Source organism: Lontra canadensis, unplaced genomic scaffold, assembly GCF_010015895.1.
Source record: "Lontra canadensis isolate GAN:19392208 unplaced genomic scaffold, GSC_riverotter_1.0 scaffold8, whole genome shotgun sequence".
NCBI lineage: Eukaryota > Metazoa > Chordata > Mammalia > Carnivora > Mustelidae > Lontra > Lontra canadensis.
Genome location: NW_022631002.1, coordinates 33844875 through 33872537, shown reverse-complemented (window position 1 = coordinate 33872537; position 27663 = coordinate 33844875). Strand labels below are relative to the sequence as shown.

At 41.1% G+C, this 27663-nt stretch overlaps 2 protein-coding genes across 7 annotated transcripts in view; one reads left to right on the top strand and one right to left on the bottom strand.

Moving 5' to 3' along the window:
• Positions 1–10919, top strand: part of LONP2 (lon peptidase 2, peroxisomal) — a 115722-nt gene extending 104803 nt beyond the window's left edge. Inside the window, exons 13-15 of the mRNA XM_032854544.1 lie at positions 6520–6727; positions 7144–7334; positions 10503–10919. Of these exons, the coding sequence (XP_032710435.1) occupies positions 6520–6727; positions 7144–7334; positions 10503–10724 (621 nt within the window). The 3' untranslated portion in view covers positions 10725–10919. The remainder of the gene's footprint in view (positions 1–6519; positions 6728–7143; positions 7335–10502) is intronic.
• Positions 10920–16544: 5625 nt separating this feature from the next.
• SIAH1 (siah E3 ubiquitin protein ligase 1) overlaps positions 16545–27663 on the bottom strand; it is a 28655-nt gene continuing 17536 nt past the window's right edge. For 3 of the 6 annotated variants that reach the window (XM_032854549.1, XM_032854546.1, XM_032854550.1), the window contains exon 2: positions 16545–17610. In XM_032854549.1, coding sequence (XP_032710440.1) covers positions 16760–17608 — 849 coding nt within the window. In that variant the 5' untranslated portion in view covers positions 17609–17610 and the 3' untranslated portion in view covers positions 16545–16759. Of the gene's footprint in view, positions 17611–19002; positions 19104–19905; positions 20427–24046; positions 24050–27663 lie in introns of those variants that run through there. The other 3 variants (XM_032854548.1, XM_032854545.1, XM_032854547.1) reach the window with 3 other exon arrangements.

The following is a 27663-nucleotide window of genomic DNA, read 5'->3' as shown; positions in this document are numbered from 1 at the left end:
TGCAGAATGTGAAGGTGGCAGCGTTGATGATCTTGAAGACAAGTGAACTAGAGGGATAAGAAAGTCATCGGGGGTAGGAGCATTCGAATTCAGATCTCCATCAGAGGTGGTGGGAGTTCTGCTTGTGATAGGACCTGGGAGAGAGTGGTGAGTTGAGGTGAGGAAACCGTAGTTGGGATTGAGGAGCTGTTCAGAGAGCACAGAAGCCAGGGAGCAGCGGAGCAGCTGTTCGCTGCAGACACCTTGGATGATAGCAGGATGCGGGGGGGCGGGGGGGGAGGAGTGTTTTGAAAGCAAAAAATAGTAAGAAGGGAATGGAGGTGGGGGAACCCGCTGCCATAGCAGGGGGTGAGGAGAAGGGAGGAAGGAGGAGGCCTCTCACTCAGCAGGTGATAAACCCAGCCTCCTTGAGTGGGATGTGTTGGGGCTAATGATGTGTATGTGTTTAGGTAGATGGGTTTTAGGGTTGGGTGAGTTGATAAATATAAAACACCCACCACAGGACCTGGTACATGCTGAAAAATGAACAAATGCTAGTTCCTGCAACCGCCTTACTCTCTAAAAATTAACATCCCTAATCACCAAAACAACAACAACAAACAGAACCTTGTTTTTAATTGTTTTTGTAGTCCTGATATTTTTACTTGCACTTAATAGTCTTCACCACCCCTAACTATTCTTCACTCTCGTCAAAGAGTCGTCTGCAAAAATGTTAGTGCCACAAGTATGACCGACCTAGCAAACTAGCAGTGAGGAGCAAAGGAAGAAGGCACATTCTTATTCCCTTTAGAATTCCCTAAACAGGTTGAAAGAAGAGTTCTAGGACCTTAGTTTAGATTTCACATTTAGGAATGGTATAAGTCACCTTTTCCCTACAATGAGATTTCCTAAAGGGACAAGATCAGTAAAACTCACTTTAAGGAAAGGAAAGGAAAGCTCTCCAGCCCTGGGAGAGAAAGTGAGGAGGAGTGGGTATGGGTGCGGGTGTCCGTAGCCACCTGGGCATCGGTCATGCTGTGCACGCGACCACAGCACCTAGTACCGAGAGTACTTCCTCAGAAGCACGGGGCCAGGGCCACATCCAGCAGCAGAGAAAGTAGGAAAGGCACAGGAATCAAATGACAATTACTGAGTCTTATTTGCTCTGGTCAGTCAGGAGATTGCCGTTAATGTCAGCTCAGTTGTAATTACTTTTATTGGTTCGTTACATGAACATCCTTAGGGTGAAAAGAGAATCTTACAGTTGTCATTTGCATCCTAGTGAAAGCAGGCGAGGCCTCCACATCACTGGATACAGATCCTAGCTGGCCCATCTTGGAGTTGACCAAAAATCTCCAGGGGTTAACAATCTTAAACTCACAGATTATAAATGTAGTGACACAATCAGAAGAACAGGTCAGCTCTAGTCGTTGCAGGATAAATTTAATTTTCAGCCTCAGAAATGCAGTCATCCATGCCCTAAGTGTCTGTGTTCTGTCCGGCCCGCCAGACCTGAGATTGTGTTTTCTAAGTAGTCCTGACCCCATGCACCTTCTGTATTAAAGTCTTACTTAGCGTTGGCCTCCTGCGGTGGTGTATGAAAAGTCCTTATCCAGAGGTCACTGCCCTTAAAAAATAATAATATTAAGGAGAAAAAGATAGACGTGCAGATTTTTAAAAGCATCTTGAATAGGGGCGCCTAGATGGCTCAGTTACATGCTGACTCCTGATTTTGGCTCAAGTCATGATCTCAGGAATGGGAGATTGAGCCGTGTGTTGGACTCCGTGCTCAGTGAGAAGTCTGCTTTTCCCTCTCATTTCCTCTCTGCCCTTCTCCCCTACTCACACTTTTTCACTCTCTGCCCAAATAAATAAATAAATGTCTTTTTTAAAATAAAAAATAAATAAATGCGTCTTGAGTAAAACGCATCCAAAGGTGAATTCCAGGAGAGTCCATCAGCGTGCTTGCCTCTCAAACAGATAAAATCAAGTGCTGGAAATGGGCAGAGTATAAACACTAGTGAAATGCCCACAGGAATTATGGTGGTAAATTCCCCCATCCGCTCCATTTAAACCTGCTGGGCCGCACGTGCTCATGTTATCCGGCACCCACACTGCACACTCGGCTTGGCCCGGTGCCCCACCATCAACTGATTTTGCCAAGAAAAGGCTCTACTGAGAGGGGCTGAAAGCAGCTGGCTCTCTGTGGTGCAGTGGTAGGCCACCGCGGCTATTTAACATGGCTTTGAGAGAGGACAGTGGTCGACCCCAGCACCTTGCCAGGTGAAGGGGATGTGACCTGCTCTTTTCTAAACGCTGTGGAGATAAATTTACAGCTAGAAAAATCGAATAGTCATGAACTCAAGGCTTAGGATCTTAGTACAAAGACTTGAAAGAAGTTGGCAGGTGGATAACTGCTAGTGACAGCCTGGTAGGAGAATGAAAAGAAACCAGTTTACAGTGTAAGCGTCACTGCTGACGAGCCTGTGTGCGTCCCACGGCCAGCTGAGGGTTCAGGTTGCACATTCAGTGCGGTACCTGTTTGCCCCTGGAAAGCAGGCCACTGTGTCTGTAGTTCTTGGCACCTGCTACCCTCTATCTCGGGATGGCTTCCTGGACCTTTTCTGCCCAGCCAACTCTTACTCATATTTTAAGACTCCGCTCAGCCTCTTCTGTGACACTTGTCCTTGCTCCCCAGACAGGATCCATGCCTCTTTAGGGCTCTGTAGATGAAAGCACTTGGTACAGACCCTGCTGTCTCCCCATGCTGGAGTAGAATCGTGCCTTTATCTAATGTTCTTAAGTAGTCTGTCAGTTCCAAGAGGTATTCACTTTTATGTCCCTATGAGCTGTAACGGAACCTAGCCCAGGATGCTCGGCAAAGCACAGTCGAATGCATGTAAAACCCCTGATCCCTCTCATGAGGCCACGGTAGTAAATAACATGGTACTAAAACTGTGAGCATTGACCGAGGCTTGGAACGGTCGCGGAGTTGAATGTATGTATTGTTTCAGTCAGTTTTAGCAGATAAGGAAATGGAGGTACAAGGCCGTACCTGTGGGAAATAGAATGACCAAATGAGTTGGGATGCTTGTGTTCCACTTTGACATCTAGCAGGGAAAACATTCTCAGCTTCGAGCCAAGGCCTGTCTTGGCTAATACAGCAGACCAATAGTGCGGTTAGAAACTGACGGCAAAGTACTGATAAACACAGTTTTGAAATTACTGTGTTGAATCACTTTCTAAGGAGTGCTCTGAGATACAAATTGTTCTATGTGAAGGGGCTAAGATGGCTGGAAGCTGCACACAGAGCAGGAAAGGAGCACTCTCCTGACGAGTCTGAAGAAGCTAGATGACAAACACAAAAATTGTGAGAGCTGGAAGATGAACTGTACGAGGAAACTATAATTCCACTGGGTTACTTAGTTTGAAAAAGAACAAGGCATCTCCTAAACTCAGCTTACATTTCCACGTGGAAGTGAATGGTCTTACATAGTAGCATACATATTCAAGTAGATAAATAAAGGAATATGAAGAAAGTATTAGTGTATTGATATTGATAGTTCATGGAGGTTTTTAACTGAGTGACAAGAATGAAACTTTCCTGCTTGAAGACAGGAAGCAGAATGAGAGGAGTTCTTTAGCCTGTTCCTCATGGCCAGCTAGTAGGCCCCACCATCTTGGTATGTTTAGCTCTGTGTCACAAAGCATTATACGTACAACTTCACTTATTGGCCTTTCAGAGTCTAGAAAACTTGGTGTGTAGACATTTTTCAGTGGTCTGTATTGTCAGGAATATACCCTTTCTGAAACTGAAAAGTTTCTTTTTTTTTTCTTTTTAATATTTTATTTATTTATTTGAGAGAATGAGCAAGAAAAAGCACGAGCCAGGGGGAGAGGCAGAGGGCGAAGCAGGCTCCGCACTGAGCAGGGAACCCAATGTGGGGCTCCACCCCAGGGTCCTGGGATCCTGACCTGAACTGAAGGCAGATGGTTAACCGACTGAGCCACCCAGGCATCCCAAAACTGGAAATTTGCAAGTGTTAATCATTGTTACTACAGTTCACTTTATAATGATTGGGCAATGGGAGGGGGAGGTAACAGCCTTACTTTTCTACAATTCTAGACTAGTTCCTGTAACTCAAAAAAGTCTGAATGATTTAAAGCAGCCTTCCAAATGGGGAGAAAATACTTCTCCTTTGGGTCTAGCTGAAACATAGGAGAACCTTTAAACAAAAGATAAATTTTTAAGCAAGTTAGAAGCAAGAGAAATGCATGCCTTTCAGTAGAAACTAGAAATGCATGGCTTTCAGTTTTTGCAGCCTTGTCTTTAACGGCTACCGTGAATGCTTTGTATATTAGAGTATTATATGTAAAGGAAACTCTTAAAAAATAAAAATTCTGGTCAATCTGGCACACACACAAAAAAAGTATGATGGGATGCTAGGTGGCACAGTCAGTTAAGTATCTGCCTTTGGCTCAGTCATGATCAGGGTTCTGGGATCTAGCCCCATGTTGGGCTCTCTGTGCAGCAGGAAGTCTGCTTGTCCCTCCCCTTTGTGCCCTCTGCCTGCCCTCCCCACCCCCTACACACACTCATATGGGAGCACATTCTCTCCCAAATCAATAAAATCTTATTAAAAAAAAAAAAAAAAACCACTATGTTTCCAAGTCTGAGAATCTAAGAATCGCAGATCCTTTACCTTTTAGGTAACAGCTGCTAGCCTTAATCACAGAGGTTCTTGGGTTGCTGGTAATCAGGCCCCTCAGTTCTTCCACCTGTATGTTAAATCATGGATTTGCAGTTTTCTCATTTTCAGGTTAATATGAAAACACTTAGCCATCAAGTCAGAATAAAGTGCTGGTGGGCGTGGATGTTTCCCCCCTCCATTGTTTCAGTGAACAGTGTACCACTTACCTCTCCCCAGAGTACCAAGCCTCCCCAGCAGATGGAGAGTTGGAAAACTGGCTTGGTTTCTTGAAGCGACACAGCAGTCAACAAGCACCTTCCTCCTGATTCTTTAGAGACATTTTTGGTATTATTCTGACAAATGAGTTTTGAGGATTCAGCTGTAAAAAAGGGATGGTTCTTGTTCTAGCTAACAGAATTCTGCCAAATGGTTTTTTCGGTTACATTTGCATATGACTCAGTGTACTGAGGATAATTCTTTAGGATTATTTCACTCAGCTCTAGAAAAGAGCCATATGGAACTGGACCCCCCGGCAAATTCCCACCCAAAGCATATGTCATTAAGGTATAGAAAGTTGATTTTTTTATTAGAAACAAGTCTTAGGAACACTTTCATAAGTAGTGTCTTTGTTTTCCTTAAATAGTACTAATCTTCTGCATATTGATCTTTGTGTCTCAAGTACATAGGGAAACAGGGCAAGTGACAAAGCCGAGGAGGTAGGATCTAGTACACACCCAGCGCTGTGAACACCACGACTGGGACTTCCAAGTCTCTCACTTACCAGATGAAGTTAATTAGAATTAAATTTTTTGAATATGAAACAAACTTCCAAAACATGCTAGTAGGTTTACCACTAAAAATAAGTGCCCACTTGCTTTCGTGGGTGTCACCCATGATTTTGGAGTGTTTTAAAAGTTGGGATTTTCACCATCTTAGCCCCATGGAAAAGGAAGAAGCATCAGCCACACAGCCCTTTAGCCAGAAACTCAGACTGTTGGTTCTTTTGCTCCTTAGTGAGAAAGTTAGCTCTGGTGGAAAAGTCTCATACTTGGATTAGTGATGGGTTGACGCATTGTGCTCAGTTCCTCTGACCTGGAGAGCTTCTATAGGAAAAGAAATTTGGAGGCTCAGAGGGTACAATGAAAGTTAATGTGATTGTGTTTCAACTGTACTGTGCCTTTTTATGTGTTTTCCTAACTTGCATGAACTGGCTCATCACCTGGCGGGTGGTGTCAGGCAAGTGACACGTTCAGTTGACAGCAGCAAGTGAGGGCAGGGCGCAAAGTGGGCCTCCGAGCCCACAGGAAAAGAGCCAGAGCATCATGAGGGTAGTGTTTTATAGTGTTTCCACAGCAATAACAGAGAAAATGAAGTGGCAGAGAAGTAAAATCTAGGGGTTTTAACACATACCTTCTCACACTTGGCCATTTAAGAAATGTATGTTTGGAAAAGGGTTTCTGCTTTCTGAAACAAATGCGTCATTACCTAAAATGAAGTTAGGTTCTGGAGTATGTATAAATATGCAGCCTAATAAAAATATTTAAGTAGATAAAACAGTTGAGTTTGTTCTTTGGAAATTAGGGCATGTGTAGCTAAATGTGGCTCTTTAATCCAAGTTATTCACACATATTTTAAGGTAAAAATAAGTGCCAAACAGGAAGTTTGGTTTTTCTTCTGGCAGAAAGCCATACATAGTAAGCGGTGACTCCAAATCACGTGAGGTAGTAAATACTTTGAATTGAAGCTTAAACTGAAGAAGTAGGCTCTGGCGGCACGTTGTGGGGCAGTTAGCCAGCCAGAAAGCAATTTGGTTCTTGTTGACTGAACTGGTCATTTTTCTTCTCTCAAGGTGTCCGAGCGGTTGAGTCAACCAGGAGTGGCAATAGGTTTGGCTTGGACCCCCTTAGGTGGGGAAATCATGTTCGTGGAAGCAAGCCGAATGGATGGCGAAGGTCAGCTAACTCTGACCGGCCAGCTAGGGGACGTCATGAAGGAGTCTGCCCATCTTGCGATCAGCTGGCTCCGCAGCAATGCGAAGAAATACCATCTGACTAATGGTGAGTGGCCTTGGCCGGCCGAGGAGCAGCTGTTTAGCGGGGAGGAGCTTTGGGATCGTGATCTGGGAGGCATCTCCCAGTTCTGTGTCAGGGATTAAGATGGGCTCTAAATGAAGAATTGCAGCTTTAGGAAAGTAGCAAACCTTTGATTTTGAACGCTCAGAGAAATTCTAGTTCCCGTGTTAGGAATGTGTGGCTAGTGCCTAACTAGAAACCGATTTTTAAGGGTTTGTTTTCAGTTCTGCTTAGAGTGGAATCAAACCGTTCATCCAGACCCCACTCTAATTGTACCACCCATTAATATTTTGAGGGATTCATTTACCCAAAACATTTTTATCATTTTGATTCTCTTTTTTAGGACAAAAAGAAAACAGGTTTAATTTTTCTACATTAAAATCCTTATTTCCTTTTTTAAGCTTCTGGAAGTTTTGATCTTCTTGACAACACAGACATCCATCTGCACTTCCCAGCTGGTGCTGTCACAAAAGATGGACCATCTGCTGGAGTTACCATAGTAACCTGTCTCGCCTCGCTTTTTAGTGGGCGGCTGGTGCGTTCAGATGTAGCCATGACTGGAGAAATCACACTGAGAGGTCTTGTTCTTCCAGTAAGTCTGAAGAAAGTGATTTATATGGTTTTAAATTTTTTTAATTTTAAGTCTAAATTAATAGTAGTTTCCATATATACATATATATATGCCTTAGTTTTAAACACATTAAAGTTTTATACTTGTAACTAATTTATATTTTTCAATATTGATCAAAGAAAAGAAAAACTGACAATTTTCCCCATGTTTTCCCTTCTACTAAGAAAGAAGACTTATGAGGGAAAGAAAGATCAGTCTGGTCATCAGAAATGTCAGCCGTTAAGGTGAAGAGAGAGGTTTTGTTCCAGTTAGCAAATTGTTAACCAGTTAACTTCTGTGTAAAACAGGATAGCAGCTGATTTTTTTTAAACTTTAGGCTAACTTCTCAACTTTTGAAGTCCCTGTGAGACTTCCTGTAGATAACTTAGATTACTGTAGTTGATAGATTTATGGAAAAATTAAGTATAAAATGGAAACTATAATGAAGACCAACCATGTCTAATTGCTAAATTTGTAAAAAGTTCTATGTACATGGGGCTTTGGGGCTCCCCTCCATATCCTGAACTACTTAACAAAAACACTGACAAAAAATACAGAGATTTGAGCCATCTTTTAGGGTCTTAAGTCACTGATTACCAGTACTAGTCTACAACAGAATTTTGGTGGGTTTATAACAAAGTGAGAAAAGAAATGTTCTTTATTCTGAGAACACCTTTATTTTATGAGGTAATTGTGAAAGTAGATCATAGAATCACCAGTCGAGATCACTAAAACTGCTCTCATTTCCCCAATTTTTTAAAATTCAGTAAAGAACTTAACAATGTTCTAAATCCTGTTATTACGATACATTTGTAGGTGTGTACTTGAAAGGAATGGCTGATCCCTTTTCTTCACCTTATCAGGAATTTCTGCATTTCAAGAGACCATACAGTGGTTAATAGTGGTTAATATTATCTGTGCTATTAAAAGGAAATGTAAATGCTTTACTGACATGAACTGTTCAGCTTCCTAGTTGAAGATGGTAGACTAAGCAAAGAGTGAAAGGAATAATACAGACACTCAAAAATGAGTGGGGAGGGGCACCTGGGTGGCTCAGTGGGTTAAGCCTCTGCCTTCGGCCCAGGTCATGATCTCAGGGTCGTGGGATCGAGCCGCGCTTCAGGCTCTCTGCTCAGCGGGGAGCCTGCTTCCCCTTCTCTCTCTGCCTGCCTCTCTGCCTACTTGTGATCTCTCTCTGTCAAATAAATAAATAAAATTAAAAAAAAAAAAAATGGGGAGACAGCTGCTGAGAATTCAGCCAACTTCTGGAAGATAGTTTCCTGGCTGGTGAAACAGAATTGGAGGTAGAAACGATCTTCCCAGAAGGTATCTGGGAAAAGCATGGACTCAAAGCCACAAGGCACAGAACAGGAGAGCAGGACAGAGATGGGAAACAAAACCAGGGGATTCATGGCAATCTCCGTAGAGTAAATGGTCTTCTTCTTGATCCCTTGCTTTCAGGGCAGATAAACACGCAGGTAAAGGCTTTCCCACCTCCACAGGGGAGAGCTCCAGCAGCTTTGAGGAAGCCTCTAGTTTTAAAAGTATTCCACAAGACAGGTGAAAAGCCACGGTGTTTAAGGGAAAGATTTGCTAAAGCTGGCTGTTCAGAGAGAACAGTTCAAGAACAGAGAATGAGGACAAAACTTGGATTTAAAACATAGGATTTAAAATTATAGAGAACTGCTTAGAAAAAAAAAATAGAAAAAGCAAACAGATCATCTATCAGGCATTCTAGCAAACAGAGAAAACGGAATAGAACAAATTGTCAAAGAAATAATGGAACATTTCCTGGAATTGACAGTTATCTTCAGATTGAAAGGGCCTATGCCAACTAGAAGAAAATTTCATCCCTATGACTGGTCAGATGACTGAGGAAAAAGCGGTCTTAAGTCTCCTCCGTGACACCAGACGTACAGTACCTTCAGAACTCTGATGGAGAAGGATTTTAAATCCCGTCTTGTATACACAGCCTTACCATCAACCACATGTGAAAGATAGGCATCTTCATACATGTGAGGGGTCAGTTTGTCTCTGAAAATGTACCTCAGCCGCACATGTTAGAGCCTTGACAGAGGACAGCTGTGCAGGAGCTCCTGGAGCAGCCAGTGTCGCTGCAGGTGGTTGGACGCTCTGAGGGGCTGTCTCCAGGGCTTACATGTTCTGAGGGGTGTGACTGAGAGCTGCATTTAGAGTCTTGCTTCAGAACATATCACCCAAAACGGTATTTATTATTCTCAGTTTCTGTGGGTCAGGAATTCGGGAGAGGCTTTGCTGAGCTCATCTGCCTCAGGATCCATCAGGACAGTCAGGACACCAGCCTGGTCACAGTCATCTCTAGGTTGACTGGGGCTGGGGATCTGCTCCCAAGATTGTTCACTCATCTGACTAGCAAATGGGCCATGGTTGGCAGGATTCCCCAGGTCCTCACCTTAGAGCTCCTCCAGAGGCGGTTGGGTGATCTCAAGCATGGCGGCTGGCTACCTCCAGGGCAAGAGATCCAGAGACAGACCTTGCAGCAGCAGCAGCTCTCCTTGTTTATGGGTCAAGTATGAAAGTCATACAGCATCACTTCCCCCACACTGTTTCTTAGGAGTCACTAAGCCTGGCCCACATTCAAGGGGAGAACTAGGCTCCCCCTTTTGTGAGGGGACCTTGTGGACATACTTTAAAACTACCATATGAACTTACATCATTTGGGATATGTTTTCCTTCCTCAAGTGGCACAAAGGTTATGGCTTTAAACCTGTACAGAAGGAGATAATTCTGGCACATGACTAAGCTGTGTAGGAATGGCATTTGTGGTCAAAATAATGTAGTGATTTTCCAGAATCAACCTATAGATAAGATTGTTTTGCTTACAGAATGGAATATAAATATTAACCTGACAGTATAAAAAGGAATCATGGACATAAGAGATGCTCGTATCTACAGAAAGTTTAGAATTTTCCCCCATTAAAAGGATTAAATAGAACACAAATAGAAAGAACTCAGCTTATTAACCTTTTTAGTGGCTTTCCTAGCTCATGCTAGAACAAAATGGAAGATGATTTAGATGTTTCAGAATAGCCGTGAAAGCAGGTTGGGTTAGGGGTCTTTCACAGTCTGAGGATGACCGGAAATCTGAGTCACTTTCTTCTCTCCTTACAGGTGGGTGGGATTAAAGACAAAGTGCTGGCAGCACACAGAGCAGGACTGAAGCGAGTCATCATTCCTCAGAGGAATGAAAAAGATCTCGAAGAAATCCCGGGCAATGTACGACAGGATCTAAGTTTCGTCACAGCAAGCTGCCTGGATGAAGTTCTTAATGCAGCTTTTGATGGGGGCTTTACTGTCAACACCAGACCTGGTCTCTTAAATAGCAAACTGTAGGCCCAAATCCCAGCTTTTCAGAATTTCAAGTTATGAAGTGCCAAAAGGTACTGAAAAGTCTGTTCATGCCGGTAGAGGTAAGCAAAGTGTCCCTAATTTGTGAACATGATCACAGCAGTAACAAATCTCACTCAAGTGGTGGCTGGTGTCGATTACAGAAATGCTAATTTAATAAAGTGATTGATAAAAATTGAATTCCTGTCTTCAGTGGAATCATTACTGTCTCAATAGATGTAGTGCCCATCAGTGCCCAGAACAGAAGCATCAGTATTAGCTGTGAGCTTGTTAGAAATGTGAATTCTCAAGACCCACCAGCAGACCTGAATCAGACTGGTGGGGGGAGAGCCGGGAAATCCGCTTTAGTCAGCCGTCCGGATGATTCTGATGCGTGGTCCGCGTCCGGAACCGTTGCGGTAGACCATTACCTTAGCAGAGTCACCTGGAGACGTTACTGGATCCTGAGAACAGTAACATAGCAGGGGCACGGGACGAAGATGAAAATAACACCAACCATTAGTGTTTGTGGAAAATAAGGTATTTAAGTGAGGTGAAACCTGGGATGAGGTCTGCACACCCCAGTACGGGCTGCTGCTTATGCTGGAGTAGCAATCAAAACGTGAGGACTTGTATCAGGCAGAGCGGCTCACGTCAGCGCACGTTAGCTTAAAAAAACGTCTCCTCAGAGGCAGTGGTCTTCCTGGGATGGTCCCCACGCTTGGGTACCGGACTCCTGGCACTTCCCCTTTATTCCCCGTCGGCCTGTGCCAGTCCCCAGATCCGGAAGACTCCCTGCTCTCTCCTCCTCTGACTTATTAATCGAGGCTCCGGGAGAACTACAAAGTCAGGCTCTTCTGCTTACTTAGTTTTCCTTACCTATAGAACAGAACAGTAGTAATGAAGTCAGTGTCACTGAAGATGAATAACAGTGAAACAGGACAGTAAAATAATACTATACAATCTTTTATTACAAAATGTTAGAAGAGGCAGAAATACTTTGGAATGTCTTGGATGAGCATGGGATCCACAAGTTACCCAAATACCTGCTAGTAAAATATGAACATGTTTTGGAATTACACATCACGATCTAGGACTCCAGGTAAGGGGCTTGTTATGGCCAGTGGGAGAGCAAGCATCAGGACATTTAAAAACATTTCATTGACTATCTCTCACTGTTCATGATTTTATCACTTCTATCATCTTTACAGGGAAGGAAAAGAAATGTTCATTTTCAGCAAGCTAATCATACCCGAATTGCAGTGCCTCCTTAAAACACCCAGAAATAGCAACAGAATGCACTAAAAGGTGGGACTCCAGCATGCCTGGGAGCAACAGCATCTTCTGTGCCCTCCAGCTTCGGCCCGCAGCCCTTTCTGAAGGAGCCCACAGGGAGCCCTGGGTGTGTGGGGGAACGTGCATAGGAGGAACTTCATTTCTCTGGCACTGGTTTTGGTTTTTTATTGTGACAAGAGAGCAGAATTTATCATTATTGGCCAGTATTTAAGTGTATAAATCAGGGACAGTAATTACAGTCACAGTGGTGTATAACCATTACCTCTCTCTCCAAAGCTTTCTTAAACTGTTGCCACTGAACAGGAACTCCACCTTCTTCTACCCATCTCCCTGGAACTGTTCTGTCTCCACCCATTTGCCTGTTCCAGCTGCTTCATGTAAGTTTTTGTGTGTGACCTACCTCAGCTTAGCATGTTGTCAGGGGTTAGCCATGCTGACCACATGCATCAGAATCCTGTGTCCACGTGTGCGCCATGCCCCATCTTCTCAGTTCACCCGAGGGGATCTGGGTTGTCTCCGCCTCTCGGCTGTTGGGAAGAGTTCTGTAAACATGCATGTACGATGGTCCCTGTCCCTGCTTCTCCGTTCTTCTGGGCATATACCCAGAGGCACAGCTGCTGTTCTTAGGATGAGTTTGTGCTTAACTTTGTGAGGAACCACCAAACTTTTCCTCCACAGTGTTTGCTGTACCATTTGCCATTCCCACCAGCAATTCACCAAGACCCCAGTTTCTGCACTCTGCCACCACTTTTCCTTTTTGGTAATAGCCATCCTCATGGTAAGTTAAGTAGCAGCTCTTGATTCTGATTTGCATTTCCCTAATAACTAGTGGTGCTGAATATCTTTTCCCAGCATTGTTTAAAGTGTTATCCAGACACCCTTTATATCAGAGTCAGCTGGGGCTCTTTATCTAAAATGTTAACTCAAATTGTTAAGTAGGACTAGAGGTGAAGCCTTGGGACGTATTTAACCAGTACTCCACATGCCTTTTATCTATGAGCTTTAAAAACTCAAAACTAAATAAAGCTTTAAGTGTCTTGGTAATTAAGAAATTCTATATTGTCTGCTTAAAACATCCATGATTTTTACTGGACTCCGCCTCTTTTGTTTGAACCTTACCGATAACCGTGTCAGGGGCCAGAGGTCTTTAGTGTTTTTGATTATAGTGAAAAATGCCATCTTAGTGATTGATCATAAAATATTTAACATCAATTTATAAATCTGTGATTGTAAAAATGGGTCTCCTGGTTATGAGTGGTATTTAAAGGCTACTAAACAGACCTGATTGTTTTCTTTTAATGGGGGATGGAGGGAGCAAAAATGTATGTACTGAGCAGAATAGAACGATTTCCTTCTTTCCTCTTCTTGACATCGGTCAAGACTTGCATTTTGTTCATAGCACAGATTCTCTTCAGAAGAGTGGGAATGCAAATGGTTTCATTTCCAGTGCCATCTCTGGCAGTGGCTGCTTGAAATGCAGAGGATTTGGATTCCCATCATTGGACCAGTGACTAGGGCGTCTACCACCAGGACCTCCCTATACAAGGTGAGTCCATTCACATTGTGAGGTGATCAAGTGCTGAGAGTAAAGCAGGCTGACTTCCTATCTTCCAATTAGAACCACTGAAAGGAGGCAAACTTTCCTATAACAAATTCCAGGGCTGTGGGTTGGCAGGGGAGCACTACGATTTTTGGTGAACCAAAGTATCTATAGCCTCTCCTATACATGTAGTTTGCAGAAATATATGCATTTTTAAAGATTAAGCAATATTACAGTAAAAATCACTTAGATCAAAACAAAAACCTGTTCTCCATCAACATATTAAACTGGCCAGTGATTCAACAGGACAAATTCAAGTTTAAGAAGATAAATGCGAAAGACCAAATTTAAAGAGTATCACCTACCCAACCCCTACGTAATTCCCTGAAGAAAATACCAAGACACCAAAAAACAAGACAGGGCATTAACAGGAGAAAGTAGAATATTGATTGTAACAAGGATGATTTAAGATCTCAAGTGAACCAAGAAATGTGGCTATAGATCTCATCATCCCTACCGACCAAGAATACAAAAAGGATTTAAGATATAGTTAACAAAGATGAACTTATTAGATGTCAAACACAAAATTTACTATCTTAACTTGCACAAATTAGCAAAACATGAGGGTACAATGAAAGGGAAAGTCCTTCACACCACTACTCTAAGTGTCCACTGGAACCTCTCCAGAAAGCGGATAAAAGTATCAAGACCTTAAAAAAATAAAAATCCCAAGAATATAATGAGAAATGTTTGCAGGTTATAAATAGCCAGAAAAGATTTACATGGACAATCTGGACACAGCGGTATCTAACATCAGGAAAACTGGCTAAAATTCTAGTCAATCCTCATCACTAAGTTTTCCCAAAACCATGTCTCTCCAAGATTATTAAAGTTACATGTGAGGGCATGGGGCAGGGGGTGGGGCGGTTCACAAAATTACATGATTTCAAGATAAATGTATAAACAGAAGTAAATACTCGAGGACTCGAAAAATAAAAATGTTCCCATTCATCTGAATGGACAGAGTTCCAGAGATCTCATGTGTGCTCTTTTTTAACTTCCAGACCCTACACTGGGCATATACTACTATCATAATCCAAGAAACGCTTTAAATATTGTAAAAACAAAATGATGTACCTCTACAGAAGTATTCAATACATCAAATGTAGGGGGAAAACTGCTCTTCTAAACACACATGCTAACAGGAAGAGACTTAAAAATACATTTGTGGTTGATGTATTCCCTTTCACCACAAAAATGGCTACACGAGCATGTGATAACCAATTCAAAACTAATGGTTAGGTAGGGAAAGAGACTACACAAATCTTCATTCTGAAAATGGTTAACGGAAGTAAATTCTGTTATCCAGAACTGCTGGTGGGATAAGGGGGTAGTCCAAATTAATTTTAACTGACTTTCTAATAAGTTTAGTGTACCCATAAAAGACACACAAAATAAAATGATCTTTGGTCATTCAGAAGGCAATTTCAGAATCTTCAGTGTAATTAGCAATGGTTATCAGTATGGTGCTAGTTAAAAGCTTAATAATAGCACTAACATTTGTTGGGTGCTTATTACTGCAAAGCACTGTTCTAGGTAACTTACTGGTATCCCATCTAACCCCTTGGGGAGCTACCATAATTAACCCCATTTTACACATTAGGAAACAGGGGCCCAAGGTCCCATACCTGAGAAGTGGGATAGAGCTACAACTGGCACATAGGTCCCTGGAAGGCTGCTTTAAGGCCCAGGCTCATCACCATTAGGCTATGAAATACTAACTCTTACTGTTGGTTTTGGGTTTGTTTTTTTTTTAAATAGGAAGAAAAGAGATCAGCATTTTAACTTAAATTAGTCTCTCCTACCAGAATTGTGAGGATAAAAATGTCAGCAAGAGAGAAGAAATCAAGACTCTATAACCAGAGACCATATACTCATTCTTTGTTTAGAATAAATCTATCACACTTCAAAATACAGCATACTGTTTTTGGTTATAGAATACAGAACTGAACAGGAAAATAACTTTGGATATTAAAAATCAAACAGAGCTAAAGCAGACACATGAAAGTTTTTAATTTGCCAGATATTCTTTTAATGAGAATTATAAAAGACCAAAAACATTTTTTGCAAACTGCTTTTAAACAAATGATTTGCTTTTGATTACAAATACTGTGTAAGACGATGCCTTCTTCTGCAAAACCAATAAATACAAGAACAAATTTTAAACATGTGATTTGTCCAAGATATTTGGAGGGAAAAAAAAGCCTGATTTTTTTTTCCAGTATTAAAAAAAAAAATCAGTATTCCCTAAGCTTTCAAAGAATAAGTTCAAAGGTAATGACTCAGCTGGAGAAAAGAGAGAGACAGAGACCATCTTACAACTGCTTTAAATAGCTTCTGATAATTCTGCTGTTACCTTTCCTTTCTGGAACTCCTATCTTCTCAAAAGAGTTGAATGTAAAATACTTCTAATGAACTGATTAATGGGGGAAAAGAATACGTATTGAACACATATGTATAAACTTTACCATAAACAATTATGCATATCAAAAAGACACTAACTTTAAAAAGATACAAAAAAAGTGAGGAAAAACCTGAATTACAGAAAAGAAAGTCAAATTTATTTAATGAAAAACTAGAATTAATAAAAATTAGCAAATACACACACAAAAAAAATAGACACACACAGCAGCACTATGTATTGACTCACAAAGGGGAAAGCAGTGGTCCAAGACCACGCAACATGGCTTGTCGGTTAAAGGAGAAAAAAAACAAAAACAAAACCCCCACACACACACACGCATACACACATACGGACGCACGCACACGCACACGCACACACACACACACCCAGCTCGCAGCACACACACAAAACAAAAACCCAGTATTTTTCAACAGTACAGTCAATCTACAACACAAATTCAGAATTATTTTACAATGCTTCCTTTCTTAATACAAAAGATGCCCATCTTGGGTGTATATATATATTCTTTTCAGTGGTTTACTGCTGACTTATTTTTAAATATATTAGTGTTACTACATGCAACTGTTTCCTGTATTTAACAGCCTTTCCTTTTATTTACCTTCATGTGTCTAGCTTCCACCTACCAAAAGTTTCAGGTTGACAGGCAGATGGGTGCCTTATTCTCTGTGAAATTGAATGCAATGGTTTTAAACACTGGCCAGAAAATATTTGATTACCATTTCAACACATGGAAATAGTTACATTGATGCCTAAATTGCCATTTTCTGCAAAAAGCTGTGCAATGCTGGTGTCAAAGACTAGGCAGTCACTATTCATAATGGCTGTGGCAATTCCCTCATGAATAGAGCGTGGAGTCGCTTCCCAAGTCAATCGCCGCCTATGACCATTTAGCTCAAGTCGATAAGCAAAATTTTCAGCTTGCTTGCGTGTTCCTATCAGCTGTACAATTGCAAAGAACTGCTGGTGACCATCGTACTTTTCCTGTTTCTCCAAGACTAACATGAAGTGAAAGCCAAAACAGGACTGCATCATCACCCAGTCAACAGCACCAGGAAGATTAATGTCTGTAGCAAGGAAAACTATATCCTCTCCCTGTAGGGTCGTAATGGACTTATGCTGATGCATCAGATGGGGCATTACAGCATCCAGAGAGCCTTGCCATTTACAGGAAGCACCAGGGCATGGACACGAATAAGGCCTAAACTCACAGAGCTCTTCGTGGTCTGCTTTTTCTGTGTGTGGCAAAGTTATTTCACATCCAGAAGAGGCATATTTACAAGGGAAAAGTACAGAATTGGCCACTTTCTCCATAGCCAAGTTGCGAATGGATCCCAGAGGGCCCCGGCAGGTTGGACAACATGTGAGCTTCGGGCGACAGTTGCTACAAACAAGATGGCCGCTCTGACACTGAAGAATGGGTGGTAACACATAGTCAAAGCAGACCGGACACTCAAAAAGACTCGCCAAGTCATTGTTGGATGCAGTTGTGCCAGTCAGGGCAGGCACCCTCTGGGACGGTGTACACTTCGAGGTTCCAGTAGGTAATGCTGTTGCAGTCTGGCGGCTCATTTCTGTAACCAAAACATAAATAAAAATAAAAGGAGGCAAGAGAAAAAGAATTACAACCATCACTTGTTTTATAAATAATGCTGACATGCCAGAAATACTTAAGTTTCATGCAAAATGTACTGTGAGCAAAGGACTAAAGGATTTAAAAAAACATAAATTACACAAATTATACATTTTGATTATAAGGAGTTGCACGCCAGATAAAATCTCTTTTATCAAAATGTCCCAGGACACATGTAGAACTCCCTTTCTTAAAAAAAAAAATTAAAAATCTGCTTGGATGAACTAGACAACATGCAATAAATGCTGAAACAGAAACTGGACCATCAACAACTGAAGAAACTGTGTATTAAGTAGCTTAAGTTCAATGAAATCCATTTTTACTGAACTTTCCCCTCCCCCTCTGTGTTCAATTCCCCTGGTCAGCTCCCAACAGTTACAGGGAGTCACAAGTAATCCAAAGGGTCAGCAAGACATTAGTTTGATTAACTCCATGTGATGGTAAACAGAAATCTGCTTTAGATGTAGATTTAGGGAATGGGAGAAGGTCACCAGGGGAAGGTCTGCTGCCATCCTATCATCCATTTTCATCTAGTTAACATCAGCTACGCATCAATCTTGTTTCCTACTGATCAGTAACCCCCACCTCAAAAGTGTGACGAAGAGAAGAGAAATGGAAGGCCATCTTCAAAAGTTCTTAGTCTGGCACTTAGAGAAAGTACATCTTTTACTCTACTTCCATTCCACAATCCAAATCAGATATAAATTGCAATGGGAAAGAGCCAGAAAATAAGGTAAATAAAGATAAAAGCACCAAAGAGACACACACAACACTGGGGACAGTATAGTGAACAGGTTAAGAATTCCTTGTACCCTAGGGTTCACCAGTGTCGCTGAAGCATTCATCAGCACAGTAATAAATATTATTTAAGACATAAATGTCACCTAGAAGAAATGACAAGGTAACTAACTTGTCAGGCTAAATGAAGATAAAGCAAACATCTTCCCCAGGAAACTACCTTTGCTAGGATATGACAGGCCATATTTGTCTCAGAGATAACAAAAGATCACTCTACTAAAGTCCTAAGAGTGTACTCCCAATAACTATATAAGCCATATTTCTAACAATATTAAATATTAAAATTTAATGCTTCAAACTTAATGGTTTCTCAATTATTATTGTTATTCTGTTGCAAAGAATGTGACTTTAAAAAAACAATGTGCCATATAAATGCAACTTGAGTTCTAGATTACTCCAAGACAGACTCCTCAAGTGAGGGTTGAAGCTGTACCCCCCTCCAAAAAAACAGATTACTTCCACTGTCAACTAAAGTTAATATTCTACAATTCAGGAAGTTTACAAAAGTACAGAATTCCATCATAATGTGGCTTACCACATGGACTTAGGGACAACAGGAATCAATTTTCATCATCTGAAATAATGTAAAACCCAGGTGTTGGATTCTTGGTGCTGATGATCCTCACTTTCCATCACCTGGAAACAAAGGGCACAGCATTGCCAAAATGCCCCATGTCTATGCTGTATGCCTGTTTCATGGTCCATTTTATACCGTTCACTAAAAAGCAACATGAGAATTAGAAAGTGGTTCCCTGAGCACGGAACAGTCTAAACCACCAATGCCTTTTCAAATCACTAAACCAAAACAAGCTAATCACATTAAGGGGCAGTAAACTCAGTCTGTATTCAACATACTAGAACCAGGAAAATACAAGCAAGAAAAACACTGTCATTTCATTTCCTAACTTAACAAATAGCTGTACATTGATCATCAATCATGTTATGTTAAACATGTTTATGTAAACATGCTTATGTTAAAATATATCTTTATTTTTTTTTCCAAAGACTGTAGAGAGCACAATTTAAATCCCTATCTGAAGACTGAAAACAAGTGAAATGAGGCCGGTATTTCTTGTGAATGGAGGTATTAGAGGACAGCAGCTACTAAAACCTCCCAAAGCTCCAAAGGTAGAACCCAGCTCCATCTTCAACCAAAAAGAACGCGAACCACACAACAGCCCTGCAGTAGGAACCAAGGACTCAAGTGTCTAGACAACCCTGCAGGAGTGATGACATAACCTGAAGCTTAGTTTAAACAGAAAAGTACAGGAGATCAAAAAACAAAAACAAAAACAAACAAACAAACAAACAAAAAAAAACCCAGCACCGCAAATTTGAGCTCCATTACATTGCAGCCACTCCCTGATCCAGATTCCACTGGTTTACAACAACTTTCCCGTTTCATAGATTAAGCAACCCAGTCTTTTAATGTCAATACCTTTTCTCTTCTTTGTCCCAGCTGCTGGTAAACATGTGAGCAAGACACCCCTCCAAGAGTACAGAAAAGGTAAGGGAGACTTCCCGGTCATGAGAAGTCAGGTAGCTCATAGCCTTTCCCCCAGAAGCAAATACGATTTTTAACAGAGTCTCCTCCTGGACACCTTCTGTTCCTAATCATGTCCGAGTTCAAGTTTTCAAGACGCGAAGTTTTAAGTGTCCTGCCCTATAACACACTCCATTCACTCCGAGGCACCGGCTACCGCAGCAGCAGAGAAATGAAGGCTCTCCCGTCCCAACAGAAGTCGACCACACCTCCCTGCGAGCTCAAATTCGCCTGCGTTTCCAAAAATGGGCGCCATCACTGAGCTGTCCTCCGCTGGGCCCTAAACCGTCTGTCCTGGAAGTTTGTCTTCCCCACATTCGTTAGCTAGCCAGGCTGGGTGAAGGACGGGGCTGTAAGGTGCGAGGAGGCTGGAGTAAGAGCTCCCTCGCAGCCAGCTCTGGAGCCACTACAGGGTCCGGCCCGCCAGGAGACACAAGCGGAGACCACGGCTGGGGCCTGGCCGCTGCCGGGAAAGCCTACTCCAGCCCGCAGCGCCAGTCAGCCCCAGGCTCGCTGCACCAAGCCGCAGCTAACTTGGGGCGGGGCTGGCTGGGCGGGGTCCACAGGGGAGGGGCTGACGCCGTGGGCACGCCCGCAAGCTCCGCCCTCCCAGCCCAGGCGGCTCCCCGGCACCACCGCACTGCGTGGCCGCAACTCCAACCCTACCCTCGACCCCCGGCGACACTGCGACCTCAGCATTTCCACATGTTTATATTTAGGTCGAAACATTCCTTTCTGTGGAACAAAACAGATACTGGCAATTTTGTATGATTTCAATCTAAGACCTACACAGTATATGGAACATATATGGCCAAACAAGTGCTCTTCTCCTGGTTAACCGTGTGAACACAGTTCTCAGCACTTCATTTGCTATTTACCGGGAGTCGACTACCACATTTCCTCAATTCTAACTCACTCCTCCACTTCTACTCCCGTTGGCACCATACTTCAAACTCCTCTCCCTTCGAAGAAAAGACTGAAGTTAGAGTAGTAAACAGTACATAACCATATCAAACTCCAACCTCCAAACCGAGATTACATTCTCCTCCCACTCTGGGAAAACCATCTTAAACGGCCTCATTAAACACAGAAGCTTGTTTTGTTTTTAAAGAAGCATTAACCGTGCCCCAATAAAGTCTTGGGCCTCAGATTTGCACTGCGTCAGGAAGTACACTTGGGGGTTTAACCTGTTATTACATCATGCTTACAGGGCAGCTTTTAAACGCAGCAGGAGCTAGTAGTGGGAATGAACCCTGGGCAGTAAGTTATAGATTACCCACTTTCCACATCAAATTTTAATTCTAATAACTTCCCAACCCTTTTAATAGTTCAAACACTTCTGCCTCATTTTAATATTAGGCTACACAAAACACCTTTAGGGATAGAAATACCACTGAAACTAAAGTCTGTTCACTGACAAATATAAATTATTACTACCTACATTTTTATTTTCTAATACATATTCATTCTACAGAGGTTTCAGGTTTCTAGGGCAGGAGACTTTAAATGTTTTAGGTAGGGAAACTCTTGCCAAACAGTTAAAACTGAACCCAAATGTGTAAAACAAGTCAAAGGGAAAGAATGATTCCAGGGGAAAAAAAATCATTTTTCCCAAACTTCCAAAGGATCTGTTATAGAGCCTTAGAGGACCATCTGAAAACCATTAACCTACAGACAAACCTCTCAACAAGTGAGTCAGGACAATAAAAGTGGAAGCATTCTGGAGGCACCTACACACAGCTGGATTCAAACCCAGTGTTCACCACCTGTTCAGCCATAAAACTGGGACAGTATTTCCAGCCTCACATAGCTTTTGTCTGGATTAAGGGAGTTGGGTAATTTATGTATATCATAGGTGGTACATAGGCCAAAATATGTATTCACCTAACACCTCCAGAACTTTCTTGCCTTGCTTGAGGTCATCCATTAGTTAAAAGACCTAGAATGTGTAGGTTACAAAAGATACTGAGTTTGTAAAGGTTATCAGACACGTCTGCCAAAGGTCAACTGCCACTTAACTAATGTTTAGCATAATAAAGCTTAGTGAATGTCTCAACTAGGCAGAACATTTACAATGGTTTTACAAAGTGCTTAAAATTTCACAAAAATTACCTTACATTTTGGATTTTTGTTAACTTCGTGTTTTATGGGCTTGTCTTAGTGTAAATGACAAGCCCATAAAACACGAAGTTAACAAAAATCCAAAATTTACGAAGAGTGCCCTATTACCTAAGCTTTCTAAGATTTCTTGTATCTCAAGCCCAGTTTGGTATTTAGTTTACTAAGTAGACTTTAATCTGTATTAAAACATTTTATAATCAGCCTTTAATGCTCTCAGTAATTTCAGAGCATTTAATCATTGTTTTGTCACATTAGCATACTTAAGTAAAAGTGGATGGACTTAAACTTTTATTCTTGATTTCACGTGGGAACCTTGGTTTCTTTTTATAAAGAGCTGGTGAACAATTTCTCTGATTAGTCATACCTCATGCCTAGTAATATACAACAACTATTTTTTGAAGCTTACTATGGCAGGCAAAAAATGCCCCCCCTCAAAGATGTTTGCATCCTTAAGGCCTGCCACTGAACCTATGACAGTGTTACGTTACAGTAGCAAGAGGAAGCTAATACAGTTACTTACAAAACAAAGGTTTAAAATGGAGAAATGTAGTCACACATGCAAAAAGGATCACAGTGTATTGCAAAGCAAGCTACAAACAACATACACAGGCTGGGGTACACGCTCACACATGATACAGATGTGAAATTTTTTAGCAATTTTTTTCTTCAAAGGGGACAATAAATAAACTGCTTTATCAAGATTAGTCTGAGTTGTGAAAACTATCAAAATAAGAAGTGAAATTTGCATTTTTAATTTAGTAAAAAAAAATGCAAATATCACCAGCCCTCTTTTACTTTTCCAAAAATTATTCCTAAAAATGATAAAATATTCACTGTAAAATAAAGTACAGTTTCAGATTATGAATTTGTTCTATTAGGAATCAAGGGGTTAAATAAAACTCCATTCAAAACATTTAAGGGCTGGGGCACCTGGGTAGCTCAGTTGGTTAAGTGTCTGCCTTTGGCTCAGGTCATGATCCTGGGCTCCTGGGATCAAGTCCCGCATTGGGCTCCCTGCTCGGTGGGGAGTCTGCTTCCGCCTCTCTCTCTCTCTCTGCCTGCCTCTCTGCCTACTTGTAATCACTGTCAAATAAATAAATAAAATCTTTAAAAAAACAAAACAAAACACATTTAAGGGCTTTCATCCTTTAACTCTTTTTTGCAAAAGAGGTACTTTCTACATTTGACATTGTGGAGGGTATTATGCAGAAAATGTTATCATTTCTATTTTTAAGATTCATTTCTATTTTAAGATTTACTTCTCACACACTGAAGAAATTAAATTTAATGCAAGTCTTAAAAATTTAACAGCTTAAAATGCCAAAAGTTAAAAAAAATCAAACTTCATTATAAAACAATAATGCCAGGAAAAAAATTAACCATTTTTAGTTTCCAAAACTGTAGCAAAGTAACATGAGGAATTTAAATTGTACATATTTTCCTAAAAATAATTCTGAAAATTATAGAAGAAGAGTTAGTTGGTTAGTTACTTAGTTACTTAGTTACTATTACTAGTAAGACTGGTGATCTGAAATGGGGAAAGCCCAGGACAATAATCTGGGGTAAAATATCTGCTATAAAAAAAGTGTGAACAAAGGTGACAGCCCAGTAAATGAAGAGGAAAGTGCAATTTCACAGCAAAGAGGAAAGTGTATATTGCTTTACACAATTTAAATGTGTAAAGCAATATACATTTGCCTTTTTGCTGCAGAAATCACTCTACTTTGAGACTTCCACCCCAATAAAAAAACAGCATATACTGACTCAGAACCCACTAGGCACTATGGTAGATACTGCGGTGTAGTAGCAGATGAAATGCTAAGTGGGAGTGAGATGCCTGTGAGAGGTCTACGCAGAACAGCAGTAGATGTACAACAGTTCAGAGTGTAGATGAGGAGGCGTTAACACACAATACCATCTGAAATCACAGGGAAGAGAAACATGCCTAAAATAAGAAAAATCCCAACATTTAAAGACTGAAGAGTTCACTGATGGGAGGCACTGGCCCTAGACTGCAACAGTTCTTAAACTTTACAGTGCCTACTAATCATCTAGGCATCTTATTAAAATGCAGGTTCTGTTTTAGAATCAGAATTATTCTGAAGCTGGGCCTGAGATTCTGCATTTTTTAAAGATTTTTTTTATTTATTTGACAGAAAGAGAGAGAGAGAGAGGTCACAAGTAGTCAGAGAGGCAGGCAGAGAGGAGGAAGCAGGCTCCCTGCTGAGCGGAGAGCCCGATGCAGGGCTGGATCCCAGGACCCTGAGATCATGACCTGAGATCATGACCTGAGCCGAAGGCAGAGGCTTTAACCCACTGAGCCACCCAGGCGCCCCTGAAATTCTGCATTTTTAATCCTGGGTTTGGCCAACTGCCATGGTGAGGGACACGTGAGTAGCAAAAACCTGAATAACCGAGAAGGAAAGCGAAGATGAGAGAAAAGCAGGAGAGGGTGGTGTCTCAGAAGACAAGGGAAGGTACAGACTTAAGATCTATAAACATTCACATGTACAAATATTAGAGTAAATTATGCTTTATTATATACTTATAGGGAACTTGTACTCTTTCTGTAATCAGAAAAAAATTAAAAGGCAACAACAAGCAGACCTGCTCGAACATGTAAGAATTCATGAAATATATAGCATCCATGAACCCTTCTTAATTAAAAATAAGCAATGGATCAAAGTAAGTAATTTAGAAATGGTGATCTTGTAAAAGGTGCAAATAAATATAAAAATAACCAAAAAAAAAAGTCTATGGTAAGAAGCAGTAAAAATAATGGCACAGTCAACCATGTGGAATCTGCTGAGAGGTCAAGTATGATCATGCTTAACAGGTGTTCATGGGTTGGCATTATAGAAGTTACTGGTGACCTCTGCAAAAGCAACCTTGGGGATATGGTGTGCAAATCAGACCAAAGGAGACTGAACAGGATGCTGTGTTAACAAAAAGCATGGCTGTGGAGAGGAGAGGCAAGTTAGAGAATGGTTGAAAGGCCCAGAGAAATTGTCCACATAGTTCCTCTTTTTCTTTTTTAAATGGGAGAGACCAGAATATAGAGAATACTGACAGAGTCCAGAAAAGAGGGTAGTAATTCCAAGAAATGGAGCAATGTGATAAAATAAAATTCTTGGTGATGGGGGATTCAAAACTCAAGACTCAAACTCAAGAGTGACTAGACTTTTTCAGAAGAGGTACTTTCTCCATAGTAAGCACAGAGAAGACAGAAGAGGTCTAGCTCAGGAAGTTGGAGGTTAAGAAAGTTTCAGTCTGAGAGTTTCCATTTTCTCAGCAAAGTCTCTGCACCATCATCCTCTTTTGGTGGGGGGTTGGGGGGGGTGGATAAAGAAGATGGTATCAGCACCAAGCCACGGCAGAGTGTTTTTTATGAATTAGTTGGGTCTTGTTGGTAGGACATTGAGGATACAAACATGTGTAAGTATGTGTTAAGTCATCACCTTAGGTCCCAAGAAATCTCAACTGCCTTTCTTGAACCAAAGGAGAAATAACTTGCCATTAACATTAACATGTTCTCCAAACTTCTGGATCAGAACTCTAAAACTAGCTAGAATGGCCAAACTTAACAGACAGTACCAAGCACTTGATAAGCACAGAGGACTACAACTCTCATACTTTGCTGGTGGGAATGCAAAACAGTGTAACAATGTCTTCCACACTGCAGAAAGTTTTGTTGGACAGCATGGTTCTATACCCCAAATCTATTTTACTATCTATTACATGGTATTTTTATTTCACATCTAATCTACAATTTATTAACATCAAGAATAAAAGTACTAACATCTCCCAAAACAAGGCAAGCCCATTTTTAACATGCTAATAGTAAAATTTTCCCTTTCTCACCTGCCAAGATAACGATTATATTAAATGTCAAAACTGTGTCAAAACAATCATTGAAACCTAACTGCAACCATTCTGATTTCATTTCTCACAATTATGTCACAAAAAAATACCCATGCTTAGGGATTAGGAGCACACATGTTATGATGAGCCCCGGGTGATGTATGGAACTGCTGAATCACTATATTGTGTTACACCTGAAACACAACCCTGTATGTTAACTATACTGGAATTACAATAAAAACTTTAAAAAAATTAGACGAATACCCTTTTTTCCCCTTGAATCCTTAATTATGGATCATATTCTTGGCACAACCACCATACCTCAAGAAAGTTTTCAGAAAGGACATATAAGAGTCTCAATCTTGGCAGTCCAAAGCTCTTACAGAAACTGCATAAGTTTGCAATTCCAGTCACACCCCTTTCCCCTGAGAACTATATAAATTCTGCCCACGATATTTGTAATGATATAGATGAAAAATCTAATGCTGCTTTTATTCTTATTCCTTTACAGATAACATTCTCCCCCTGGCTTGTCAGACTCTTTCAAAGAAATTTTCACCGGGGCATCTGGCTGGCAGTTGGTGGAACAGGCAACTCCTGATCTCAGGGTTGTGAGTTCAGGCCCTGCCTAGGGTGTAGAGATTACTTAAAAATAAAATTAAAAAAAAAAAATTTTTTTTTCACCAAAACATCTAAGTATATGCCATCAGCACTTGCTGAAACAAAACACTAGCTGAGTCTTTTCAATCCAAAGATTCAAGTCTTTCACCTTTGTGGACTTCTCTCCTAATTATTCTTTGATCCTTCCCATCTACTAGTTTCTTTTCTGTACATAATTCTGATACTGACCCTGTTGGATCTATCTTCCAGTCACATATTTTTTCCTCACAATTTCAATCTTTGTTTTGCATTTGCATTCCAAAAGAAATCAAGTTTTGTTTTGTTTTTTTTTGAAGATTTTATTTATTCAACAGACAAAGATCCCAAGTAGGCAGAGAGGCAGGCACAGAAAGAGGAGGAAGCAGGCTCCCTGCTGAGCAGAGGGCCTGATGTGGGGCTCAATCCCAGCACCCTGAGATCATGACCTGGGCTAAAGGCAGAGGCTTAACCCACTGAGCCACCCAGGCGCCCCAGAAATCAAGTTCTAACTCATGAATTTGGGTTGATAAAATTACCTCATGACTTGCTTGATATAGTAAGGCATTTTTTAATTATGTAGATACCCTCAATCTCCAACAAGAGAATCAAGATTTTGGTAGCACGAATGGCTGTTTCCCTGTCCTTTCCCTGAAACTGGAATGGCTACATTGTACTTGTTCTTCCTTAACCCCTCATATGAAAACATGAGTTTTCATATTTTAATTGCCATGCCTCTCACTGGACCTTGCCCGTTTGTCGTTGCTTTTGTTCTTGCTGCTATAGTCTTACCAGGTTGCAGGGTCAGCAAGCTAAATAAAAAGGCAAAATAGAGACCTTCCTCCAATTTCATTAAAACAGCTGCCCCAAATATTTATTAAACACCTAGTATATACCAAGTATTATTGTCCTCAGAAGTTTACATATGCTGTGACTTCATTTCACCATTTCAGTGAGCTTCCAGGTCAGGCATCTATACCCTACCACATGGGTGAGAAAATAAATTTACAAAACATATGTTTCAGATAATGGAAC